The following is a 12800-nucleotide window of genomic DNA, read 5'->3' as shown; positions in this document are numbered from 1 at the left end:
AAAAATTGTATTTAACCTTGTAATTTACTGTTGGACTTAGCTTTGCCAACCAGGAACTGTTGAGGTTTGTGAGCGTTTCAGCCTTGTTAAGTTTTAGTGTGTGAACATGTTGGTGAGTAACTTTTAGACATTATTATGCTTATTGATTCAAAAAGGGATATGTAAATGCTTACAGAGTGCATTGTAATTATTACGGTACTTAAGATGAATTCTGTCCTTTGAAGAAACTGTACCAGTGAAACGGGGATAACACAAGCTAGCCGCCCGTTGTAGGACAGACGAGGACGCCTGAGAGACTTTAGCACCTTATTACATTGACTTTTTGCACATTGAACGTTGCACTTTTTGAGCCTTATCCGCCTCTTCAGAGACATTTGCATATGTGTTATGTATTCCATCCCCTCCGGTTGCATATACAGTATATATGATTTAGTGCTTTCACGGTTTTTGTTATTTCTATACATCCTGTAATATTACCGTGCTGTCTGTTGTTTGTTGCTAAACTGTTGTCTCTGTCATCTCCCGTCCAGCTCAGCTTGTTAGTGGTTTTACAGATAATCAGCATTTGTTGTGGGAGGAGATTATGTGGATGATGCCATCTGATTACTGGTCTTTGCTACCTGATATCTTAATCCAGTGGTTCCCAACAGGTGGTCCGGGGACCCCCAGGGGTCCGCGAGCTATGCCAGAGGGGTCCGCAAGATGCTATTAGAATAAAAAAATATATTAAATATATTTCGTATGATAACAGATTTTTTGTTTTGGCCGCTTCCTGCATGAGCAGAGTCTAGCGCAAAACTAGAATTAGATAGAGGCAGTAGTTCTGCTGTATGCCGTTAGGTGGCGCTTTACAAACACTACTGTTTTGCAAAGAGGCAGCGCACACATTCTACTAACGCTCACCTCCCCAAGATGCTTTGCGCGCGTCGGCTTCATTTGTGCGCTACTGCGCAGGTACCCTGTCTTCTCCATTCCCCTCCCTCCTCCCTGGCGCGCGCTGCCTCTTTGCAAAACAGTAGTGTTTGTAAACAAAGCGTTGGAGATAAGGCAATGAAAAGGATCCTTCCATTTGCAACCACATATCGGTGTGAGCAAGCATTTTCTTCCATGTGTTTCATGAAAAACAAATATAGGAATTGGCTCGACATGCAGTCGGATTTCAGAGTGAGCGTTTCAAGTTTGGAACCTAATATTTCAGAAATAATGGACTCAAATGACAGATTTAACTCATCTCATTAAGAACTGAAAATTAAAACTAACTGTATACTGATGGAGTACTCTGTTGTAACTGTAAAAAACGTATAAATATAAAAAGACTCAATTTGGCTCTCACTTTTTAATTTTAGGATTAGGAATTAATGGGGGTCCTTGTCACAATAGCGGCTCGATGAGGGGTCCTCGAGAAAATTTTGTTGGGAACCCCTGTCTTAATCAATTATTGGTAGTGAACCACAGAGCAGTGTACTTCAGATGTTGGCACTCAAGGGGTTGAGCCAACCTCTCCTCCTGGAATCCTTGGCATTCTCTTGCCTTTTCCTGTCAAGGCTTTGTCTTTGTCTCCTTTGTCTTTGCTTCTCCTCCTCTTTCTGGTTAGTATTTCTGTTACAATTGGTGGCAAATGCACTGCATTCAAGGCTGAAGACTATGATGATCGCAAGAGTCAGATGGCACAGCTATTTTCCTAGGTTGAGCTTATGGGAAAGTTCAGTGTTTCAACTGAACTGACCTGCTTAGCAATCCAGGGTTAGTTGCTCCATGTTGTCTTTGCTGATGTCAGGTCAACTATTTCCTCCTCCTGGGTTTGTTGGCAGCCCAATAGAACAGGCAGACACAGCTCCTCCAAAGTTGCTGTTGCTGTTAGACCTGCCGCACACACCAAAGGTCCCAGGATCACTTACAGAAATCATGTGTTTTTCCATTTTGGGAATCATAAATCCAGAAGGCCACTGAGGAAAAAATGGAAAATAATTCTGAGAAGGGCTGTAAGAAAGATTTGGAAGAAAAATCAAGGAAAGAAAGGTTGCAAAATCAGAATAAGTTTAGAAAACTTGATAAATCCAGGTATCTTATGTGTGGTTGGAGTCCTGTGTCTGAGCACCACTGTCCATTGTAAGCCAGTGGAGCTTGTACCTAAAATGTAGTACACGGATGTTCGATTTCATGTGCCATTTTCTGTGAATGAGAGGGTTTTGCCAAGACATAAAATGTTTTTATGTCGGGCATGAGAGTTCCCTGCAGGAGTGCCCTTTGTCTGCAGTCTTGTGTACACATTTCTTTGAGCATGTGTCTCACTGAACAGAGTGGGCCTTCCTTCTGAGTAAACATGCACAGGATGGCACTGTTAATGTGGGAAAGGAATATCTGTACCCCTTGGCGGCAGTTTGCCTGTTGCACTGACCAACTGCTGCCTTCTCTTCTCTTCTCTCCCTTCCAGAATTCTGTTTTGCATGTCGTGCCTTTTCTGAAGTGCCACCCATGGTGGACTCTGATGAAACTGCCCTAATACATTCCGGGATGGCAGTTAGCTGATGGACAGCCGAGAATGACCTTGACTGACAGACTGCGGGAGAAGATATCACGGGCATTCTACAACCACGGGCTTCTGTGTGCTTCCTGCCCCATTCCTATCATCCTTTTCACTGGCATCTGTGTCCTGGCCTGCTGGTAAAGTCTCTCTTTCCACAGTATCCATCCATGTGTGCCTTGTCTTCAAGTGGGCCATGTGGTTGTGCATTTTCATTTCAAAAAGGCTGTGAAAGTATTGAGGAGAGGCCAAAGGGTTCAGGAGGAAACCATTGCATTTCTGCAAAGAACACCCAGACGGGGCAAGTTTAGATACCTTTGACTTAATGCACCAATACTTACTTGTGGTTTGGGTTAGCAGATCTTTTGAGAGGTGCAGAATTGCAGTAGTGGGCTAAAATATCTGACACGAAAGGGCTATTCTTTCATCGCTGTGTAGTAGGCTTGGCTGCTTAGTAAGGCTCCGAAGCTGTGTGGGATGTACTCCTGTTTCCATTAACTTTCAAAGAGGAAGAAATATTTTATTCTGTCCAAACTTTTTCCTGCTCCCTTTGTCTCCTTTAGTCCTGGAGTGCCTTTGCAATGCCGGACTAGGTAGTCATGTGGCTGGCAGTGTTATAGCAACGGTGTCTTGCTGCTATGAAACATTTGGCATGAGCGTAAGAAGGTATTGGTCACTAATAAACAGAATTGTGACCTTGCCATAGGACTTGGCAGCAAGAGAAAACATCATGTTCTCTTTCATATGGAAAACCGCTGCAAGAGAAGAGACACAGAAGAGATGCAGCCAGAATTAATTTTCTTTTAACACAAAGTCTGTTTTCTCAAACTGGTTTGCCTATTAAAATTGCGGCCATAGCTACTTCTGCTTTTGCAGTCTGAAGGAATTATTGAGGGGGAAAATTTGGGGGGTGGGGAGTGTATTCCCAGAGTTCTCAGAGTCTGTATTCTCTGTATTTTAAATCATACAGAGCAATACTGCATTCTATGTATCTTTAGAAAAGGCCTTGGCATTTTTCGCTAGTTCACAGTTGAAGGAAATGTTGGAAGTGCAGAAGTAGCTGAAGGTATGAAGTGGAATCCGTTTGCTTTGAGGCCTCAGCAATGCTCTTGCCCGCAAAAGTTTTTAAAAATGTGCAGGTCTTTTAAAGCACCACAGGGCTGTTTCTTGTGCCTTCTGTGCATGACTTCTCTTCTGGCATTTGTCATGGATGTTCAGTTTCAGGGTGGGAGAAAGGACATAAAGTATTTGCCCATTTTTTTTTTTATTTCATCGCTTGGGCTTGCCTAAAAATGTTTCGCTGCCTGTTTTCTGCCTTGCAGCTACCCGCTGCTGAAACTCCCATTGCCCGGCACTGGACCTGTTGAATATACCACCCCTGTGAAGGACTACACGCAGCCTCCAGCCTACCCAACTCACCAGCAAGGAGAGCCGAGTGAGAGGCCTGACTGGGTACTGTTACTATTGCTACTACCACAGTGTGTGCAATGAGCACGCATGAAATGAAGAGGAGGAGCCTGATAGCATTTGGGGTGGCTTAGCTCAGAGAAAACACAGGCAGAGAAAACACAGCCACCGTTTTTATATTTTTATAGGTACTGCCTTTCATTAACTTTCATATTCCTAAGGCCCAGAATAGCTCTGAAGCATGTATTCTTGCATTGAGCTTTGGTTCTACCCTTGTAGCAAAAGAGCTGAAGCACGAAGAGGCTTGGATACAGTTAGCTAAACAAATGGCACATAGAAACTACTATAGGGAAAGGAGCTGGTTGAACTTGGGTCTCCTGTCATCGGTTTGTCTCATCTCATTTTCTCCCTCCCAGTACACAGGTGCTCCTGTAGCCTACATTCAGCAGGTCCTGGTGAAAGCCACTGTCTCTCCATGGCCCAAGACATTCCTGGCTGTTGATGTGTTTCGGTCCCCACTCTCCCGTGTCTTCCAGCTAGTGGAGGAAATCAGAAACCATGCCCTGCAAGACGGGTAGGTGGACCTCAATTATTGGTTTGTTTGTTTGTTATTAAATTTATATGCCACCCTTATCTGAGGATCACAGAGCGGCTTACACAAAAATATATAAAATAATAACAAACAAAATAATCCCTCCCCTCCCCCCATTTAAAAGGCCATAATTAGCCAAAGGTGGGGGAGAAGTATGTTTTTGCCTAGCGCCTAAATATGTGATGAAGGCGCCAAGTGAGCCTCCCGAGGAGAGATTCCCATTAGGAATGAGGATGGGCTAGCTAACTGCTTCCTTCTGCTTTTCTTGACATTTAGCATGTTGTGTACAGCCTATTGACAAGGTTGTATGTGCTTAATATGTGAGGAGCTTCATCATGCTGGTAGAACATATAATATCGGATCCAGAATTGGGCAGCCTGAGACTTGCTGATTTCCTGGCTTTTCAGAAGGATCTCTTGACCTTTGTATTTGTGGAGAGCTTCTCTTGTTCAGAGGAGGGTCAGAAGCTTCACTCCCTTGGCCTTGGCTCCCTTTTCCAAGCTGTTAATCTGATACCAACTGATCCCCCATCTCTTCAAAATACTGTTGTGAGAGCTTGAACTGTAAATTATATAAACTAAATCTAGTCTTCCCAATCTGCTACAGAACCCAAGTTGTTTGCCAGATAAAAATTGTTGCCTGTGGCACCCTTAAATGTTCTTGTCAGAGGTTCTTGCTTATATCTGAGCTGGATGCAATGAGTGTGAGCCACTTTGTATTTCTATAGGAAGAACGCATATTAGCATGATAGCAGGAAAGCAGTTGGGCTGTATCCTAATATGCTCTTGATCACATTGGTCGGTGTGTGCTGGTGCAGGGAGCCACCATTCCTACCTTGTACAAAGTATTTTTATCTTGTGAACTGTCCTGATATCTTCAGGTGAAGGGCAGTAGATAAATGTAAAAGAATAATAATAATAATAATAAACATAAACAATAAGTATGAACGTTCTTTGACTCAGAGCTACAAGAGCCTTTATTCTGTTTGCACCTTCTGTTCCTGACCTTGTCTGCGGTATGTGCAGATATTTGAAACCATGTATCTCAGCTTCTGTAAGGTCAGTCCACATATCCTGTATTTGTGCTGGATGCAAAACTTGCATTTAGATTGCTGATTCCTTCCCCTTGTTTTGGGTGGACCTACCTGCTTTTGAAGCTGTTAACTGACCATGAGTCCCTTGGTGGCAGTTTTGCTTGTCTGCAGAGCAGAGTTGCAAGGGATAGGAACAGTGAGAGACAGAAGAGGTGGTGCTTTGACCATTTGCGGCTACTCTTGATCTGCTGCAGCTCTTGGCTTTTCTCTCCCACCCCCTCAGCTCCAGAATCAAAAGTCTGGAAGAAATCTGCCTTCAGGTAACAGATCTCCTGCCCAATTTAAAGAAACTTCGAGGCTTGCTTCCTGAACATGGCTGCCTGCTGCTGTCCCCGGGAAACTTCTGGCAGAATGACCAGGAACTCTTCAGCGCTGACCCGGATGTCATCAGAACGATCCACCAGCATGAACCAAAGACATTACAGACATCGGCTACCCCCAAAGGTATGGGATAATTGCATGAGAGGAGATTAGTAGGGGAATTACTTGTGGAACATCCAATGGCCCTGACTCATGTCTCCCCTGACAACCACCTTAGCAGCACCTCTTGTGGTGGTCCTGTGAAAAGGTGAAGGGTTTTGGGGGGAAATGATGTGTAATAAATTGAAAATGATGTTTAAACTGACAATCCCTAAAAAAGCCAAAGCCTTTTCACTAGGAATAATGTGACAACAGGCAGCTGGAACTTTATATGCACAGAAGTGGAATGAAGGGTCACCAACCAAGGAGGAACGGCTTATAAAACTGATGGACTATGCTGAAATGGCGAAATTGCTAAATTAAGAGGACATAATGATGAAACGTTTAAGGAGGAACGGAGATCCTGGATGGGTTACAAGTCTAACTCACCCATACATAAAGTCTTATTTTATTTGTTATTTGATTATATTTACTGTTTTTAATTAGGTTTTGTAATTTTGGATTATGTGGAATGCTTTATCTGAGTGGATGTAGCAACCGAGTAATTTCGTTGTTCCCGCAAGGGGACAATGACAATAAAGATATTGTCACAGATGGGTGTTGGCTACTCCCGAGTAAGCACTCCACACATCCTCTGGATTTTTCAGAGTTTTATTGTGCATGCTATATACAGTGGTGAGATGTCTCAAATCATGTCTGCTCTGCATGGGGCAGAAGCCCACAATGGCGTCTCGTGGGCTCTGACCCCCCTTTTAAGACTGGGCATCCAAACGCCCCTCCTCCTTGCTCTATGGGTCCTCCGTGGTCCCAAACCAGGCTCCTGAGGTGCCGGTCTACCTCCTTTCCAGCCCCTGCTGAAGCTAGCTCCTCCCCTGCTTCCCTGCTACCAGCCTGGAGCTGAGCCACCAGGACTCTGCAGAGCCCTGGACCCGTCTTAACCCTTCCTGTTCCTGATTTAAACTCCCAGACTTGCTGCTGCTCTCCCATCTGATGGAAGTAAGCAGAGTGGGCTGCTCTCTGCAAGCCCTCTCTCTTACAGATATCTTATCTTATCAAAGGCAGGATTCGAAGTATAAACAGTGGATTATTGAAGGAACCAATGATTTGGGGTTTAGGCAATAAAAACATACGTAATATAGGACAACAAATAAAAAGGAGTAAAAAAAAACACATCAGAAGAGATGTGGTAGGCAGTCAAGAAGAAACTATGTTTAAAAAACTGCGTTGAAATATCTTTGGAGAATTAATTAAAAACAACTACATGGACAACAACAACGCCATAGCGAAATGGAATTGGTTTGCCCTCAGCTTTCTTACATAATGGTATCTAGTTTGTCCTTGATCAGGTGTTGGGAGGCTGGCCTGACTATTGGAGAACAGCCATTCTGCCGTGTCAGAGCCAGGAAGAGGGTTTTGACATCAACTCAATAGGAGAGCATTTTTGGATCTGACCAAAAGCTGATCCAGCATCCTGTTCCCCACAGTAGCCAACCAGGTGTCCATGGAAAGCTGATCAGCAGGACGTGAGGGCAGCCCCCCCCCCTGCTGCTGTTATTCCCCAGCACCTGGTATTCAAAGACATGATGCCTCTGAGCCTGGAGGTAGCATGATGCAAATTTTTTAAGTTGTCTGTCATAAGGAACATGCTACAGTTCCTAGCTTGTTTTAATCGCCCTTTTTGGTACCTTTCCCAGCTCTGTTGTGTTGTATCTTCTTGGAGATGTGGCAACCAGAGCAGTGTGTGATAGTCTTCATTAAGCTTGGGGAGCCTCATTTGCTTCCTGGTTGTGTGACTTTGAAATCTCACAATGCACCCCTCTTCTTTCCTCAGACCTGCTGTTCGGAGTCCCAGGGAAGTACAGCGGGGTGAACCTATATAACCGGAAGCGAGTGGTGACCTACACCATCACCCTGGGTCTTCAGCGCTATGATTCCAGGTATTTTGCAATTTCATCCAGAAGATGATGAAACGTCGCCTACAGATTGGGGAAACGCTTCTCCCTTATTCCATGTGTTGTTCATACTCCAGAACTGTATTTCATTTTCTCAAGCCTGCCTTTAGCATGTTTTCCTAATAGGGATTGCTAAATCCATGTCACTTTCTCCCCTGAATGATCGCGTGTCAGAATGTCATGTCAACGTCTCTTTTTTACACTTGATACACTGGCAAAGCCTATATCCAAAACCTTCCTTTGCCTATGCAAATACCGAGGCACAATTGAGAACCAGTGAATTAGAATAGTAGCCATGGTTGTGAAACGCCAAGCCTCTTATGGCCACTACATAGGTTACAGAAATAGGGCAGCTTTGCTGTGTACCCTGTAACTTATGTGAAAGTTGTTTTTTTTCTCTTTAAGACAATGAGCACTGCATGCACGTGCTTTGTAGGAGCTATGAGTTGCCCTTGTGCTTTCCACGGCAGGTTCCTTGCCAGCCTCCGCTCCCGCCTCAAGGCGCTGCACCCCAGCCCCAACTGCACCCTGCGGGAAGAGCACATCACCCACGTCCACTTCAAGGAAGAGATAGGCATTGCTGAACTCATTCCCCTTGTGACCACCTACATCATCCTGTTTGCCTACATCTACTTCTCTACTCGTAAGTGTGAAGGGCAGGTTAGGGCATTGCGAGGAGGAGGGCTCAAGGGACCACGTGTGCTGCCCCCCCCCTCCTGGTTTTTAACGCAGCAGCAGAGAGGGGCAGAGCCTTTAGAGTTGTGTCTCTGAGCAGACTGACTTTGCGGTGGATAAGGGTAATAAATGCAGGACCCTTTAAAGGTAAAGGGTAAAGGGACCCCTGATCATTAGGTCCAGTTGTGACCGACTCTGGGGTTGCGGTGCTCATCTCGCGTTATTGGCCAAGGGAGCTGGTGTACAGCTTCCGGGTCATGTGGCCAGCATGACAAAGCCACTTCTGGCGAACCAGAGCAGCACACGGAAACCCCATTTACCTTCCTGCCTGTAGCAGTACCTATTTACTTGCACTTGGATGTGCTTTCGAACTGCTAGGTTGGCAGGAGCTGGGACCAAGGAACGGGAGCTCACCCCGTCGCGGGGATCCGAATTGCTGACCTTCTGATCGGCAAGCCCTAGGCTCTGTGATTTAACCCACAGCGCCACCCGTGTCCCTTTATTTAATAGCACCCTTTATTTAATAGCCAGGGCAGTACTTGGTTGTGTGTGTGTGTGTGTGTGTGTGTGTGTGTGTGTGTGTGAGAGAGAGAGAGAGAGAGAGAGAGAGAGAGAGAGAGAGAGAGAGAGAGAGAGAGAGACCCTTTCTGGAACCTTAAGAAAAAGAAACACTGTTTTGGGATAGGTGACATCCTTCAAGGTGCTACTTGAACCTCATTTTAGAGTGATGGATTGGGTTGTGCGTTGAGAGAGACATGCAGACCCACTTGTGAATTTGCACATCAACCTGTGCATGGCACCTTTTCTCCCCTTTCCCGTGGTCTGGGAAGCGAATGTGCGTGTCCTGCCTCCACAGCTTTGTTGCTGTGCCTTACTTTCATCCGACGGTTGTGGAGGCTTTGCTTTCTCTCCCTCAGGGAAGATTGACATGGTGAAATCAAAATGGGGCTTGGCTCTGGCTGCGGTTGTGACGGTCCTGAGTTCTCTGCTCATGTCGGTTGGATTGTGCACACTCTTTGGCCTGACACCTACGCTCAATGGAGGGTAAGCATCTAAATTAATCTCACTGGCAGAAGCTGGTTAAGGTGGTTGCAAAAGAGCTGCTGCTCTCTCTTATCTTCTGGATGTTGCCGGTTCCTGCCTACAGCTGCTGTGTTAATGGCCTCCTTTCCAAGCAATGTTTCATGCCTGTATTATCCTTCCGCTGTGATGAGCTCTGTTAGGCGAATACCTTAAAATGCACAATACGTGTACAGCAAATTCATTTGCAAACATCTTCAGCTACACCAAACATGAATCAGAACTGGGATTTTACCTGTGTCTTTCTGGCAGGGGAATCGGCTCAGAGGTGGGGACATTAGTAGAACAAACACACCCCAGTGCCTACCAGATTATCTTTAGATTAAGAGATAGGTCATGAATTGATAGACGCACCTGTTCTAACCATGGTTTCGCCAGCAAATGTCCCAATAGAAACCAGTAGTTCCACTGGCTCTCGCCAAAACAACAGTAATCTTTGGAAGCCACAGAATAACCTCTTGTTAAAAGGTAGCTCTCTGGTATAAATCCAGAAGTTTTAAACTTTGTGTGCTTGACAAAAATTGCATCCCGTGTAAATATTTTCCTACAGGCCAGAGCAGACAGGGATATAATTCCTTCAGCAATTATACCTGTAAACCGTTGAATGTGGGGTCTGTACCAAGAAGCCCATTCAGTACCTTCTTCTGTCTCCCATGTTTTAACATTTGAAATTTTCTAGCCCTCGCAGAGAAGTTTTTTTGTAGAGCAATTTTCTAGTCCCTGTGGCTGGGGGTGATTAGCTTAATCATACATCACAACGTTGGAAAGCAGCAGAAATCATTTCAAGTTTAACATATTCTGCCCCATGGATTTGCTATTTATCACACAACGCTAAGAGTTGACAGGAAGAGGAGGACCTCCACCCACGTGCCCAAGAACTGGTATCTCTCTTGGGTGGCCTTGAGATGCACTCAGTCTTTCCTTTCACCCCGCTTGCCCTTTGTCGGAGTGTTGCATCATCTTCCCACGCAAACACAGAAGAGCGTTACGACATCTCTCCCCCTGACCTTCCCCTTGTAGCACCACAACACCGCTGTCTCTGATAGGAGAGCCAGGCTTCCCTCAACTGGACACTTTGGATCCATGCCAAGTTGATCTGAGAGCCCAGCTGCCTTGTTTGCTCTTCTCGTTGCTTGTGGGGGAATGGTAAATGCCGGCATCTGAAGTATGTTTTGTCAGATGTGTTCATAGTAAATAGTATTGCCTGCCTTCCTAAAGATAATTTATTTTCCAATAGCTCCTATTTTCCAATAAACCCCCCCCCCCAATCTTTTAAAGGATTGTTTGATCTCATTTCTATCCTGCCTGCCTGCCTCCACCCACCCACCCCCAGAGCTCAAGGTTCCCCCACTTCTCATTTAATCCCCACAAGAACCCTGTGAGGTAGGTTAGGCTGAGAGATAGTGACCTGCCCAAGGCCACCCGGCGAGCTTCATTACCAAGCAAGGATTTGAACCCTGGTCTCCCAGGACTAGTCCAACACTCCAGCCATTCTCTTCTGAGAATGAGACTCGCTCCGGTTACTTAGGCCAGGCAATTCCACTTTCTATATGTTTACCCTCTGTTTTTCCTCTAGAGAGATTTTCCCTTACCTGGTGGTAGTGATTGGCCTAGAGAATGTGCTGGTCCTCACGAAATCTGTTGTTTCCACGCCCGTTGACCTGGAAGTGAAGTTGAGGATTGCACAAGGTACGTGGAATGAAGCCGGCAAGTTCTGCCAGACCATTGGCCCATCTCTGGTCTGTTCTGATGGGCAGTGGCTTGGCAAGGTCTTTCCCACACCTGGCACCTGAGATCAGTGCTTGGTGATCTTCTGCATGCAAAGTAATCCCTCTGTTGCTGAGCTGTGACCTTTCCTCTGTGACAATCCATGCCCCGGCAGTCGTGCTGGCTCTTAGAAGTGTCAAAGGCACGAGGGAGTATATGACGTGGGTCAGAGCAGCCTGAGGGTCAGGCCCCATGATAAACTTAAGCCTGTTGCTCAATTGACACAAGATTAAGCACACCAAGATTACTGCATGGCACTAATTAGGAAATACGGGAGGAACCTGACAATCCTGCTGTGCAATCTAGTCTCAATATGCATAGCTAGGGGGCACAGAAGACCCCATAATAATAATAATAATAATAATAATAATAATAATAATAATAATAATTTATTTATTTATATCCCGCCCATCTGGCTGGGTTTCCCCAGCCACTCTGGGCGGCTTCCAACAGAAATATTAAAATACACTAATTTCTTAAAGATTAAAAGCTTCCCTAAACAGGACTGCCTTCTGATGTCCTCTAAAAGTCTGGTAGTTGTTTTTCTTTTTGACATCTGGTGGGAGGGCGTTCCACAGGGCGGGCGCCACCACCGAGAAGGCCCCCTGCCTGGTTCCCTGTAACTTGGCTTCTCGCAGCGAGGGAACCGCCAGAAGGCCCTCGGCACTGGACCTCGGTGTCCGAGTAGAGCAATTAGAAAGCAAGCAGTTTGAGACCTTTGTCTTGTGTGTGTGTGTGTGTAGAGGTTGATTTAAGCTTCAACAACATCTGTACTAAGAAGAGCCCGCTGGGTCAGGCCAAGTGGCCCATCCAGTCCAGCATCTTTTTCTCACAGTGGTTGGCTAGATGCCCCTTGGAAACCCGCAACCAGTACCTGAGCACAAGAGTAAACTCCCCTCCTGTGGTTTCCAGCAACTGGCAGGGACACACTATCAGTGGAGGTAGTAAATTGCTGCTTCACTTTCAGTGAAGGTAGCAATTTGCACAAACCGAGTAAGGAAGTATTCCTCCTCTCATTGAATTTTTAGTAGTGTAGTTGACCCAGGAGCACCAAAATGGCTCAAAAATACCAAAGCCAGTTGCATTCTCCAGCTTCCCCTTACGTGTAAAGTATGCAGACTGGTTCCTGACAACAGAGGCACGAAACTGAAGTGTGAAGTTCTCTGTCCCTCCAGAAGAACACTTTGAACATTGGGAGTTCAGCAACCTCTTGATTTTTGCATGTTGCGTATGACTTTTGTTACGTTAAGAATTTCTATCATTTTAAAGAAGGGGTGGGGGAGCCTCTGT

The 12800-nt window shown here is 45.5% G+C and overlaps 1 protein-coding gene across 1 annotated transcript in view; it reads left to right on the top strand.

Annotated features, from left to right (window-relative positions):
- SCAP (SREBF chaperone) overlaps positions 1 to 12800 on the top strand; it is a 51803-nt gene that overhangs the window by 18146 nt on the left and 20857 nt on the right. The window contains exons 2-9 of the mRNA XM_035130081.3: positions 2435 to 2664; positions 3847 to 3976; positions 4348 to 4505; positions 5840 to 6060; positions 7868 to 7973; positions 8459 to 8631; positions 9581 to 9707; positions 11320 to 11432. Of these exons, the coding sequence (XP_034985972.3) occupies positions 2543 to 2664; positions 3847 to 3976; positions 4348 to 4505; positions 5840 to 6060; positions 7868 to 7973; positions 8459 to 8631; positions 9581 to 9707; positions 11320 to 11432 (1150 nt within the window). The 5' untranslated portion in view covers positions 2435 to 2542. The remainder of the gene's footprint in view (positions 1 to 2434; positions 2665 to 3846; positions 3977 to 4347; positions 4506 to 5839; positions 6061 to 7867; positions 7974 to 8458; positions 8632 to 9580; positions 9708 to 11319; positions 11433 to 12800) is intronic.

Source organism: Zootoca vivipara, chromosome 11 (genome assembly GCF_965207765.1).
Source record: "Zootoca vivipara chromosome 11, rZooViv2.hap1.1, whole genome shotgun sequence".
Classification (NCBI taxonomy): Eukaryota; Metazoa; Chordata; class Lepidosauria; order Squamata; family Lacertidae; genus Zootoca; species Zootoca vivipara.
The sequence above is the reverse complement of the archived record's forward strand: the minus strand, read 5'-3'. Positions and strand labels throughout refer to the sequence as shown.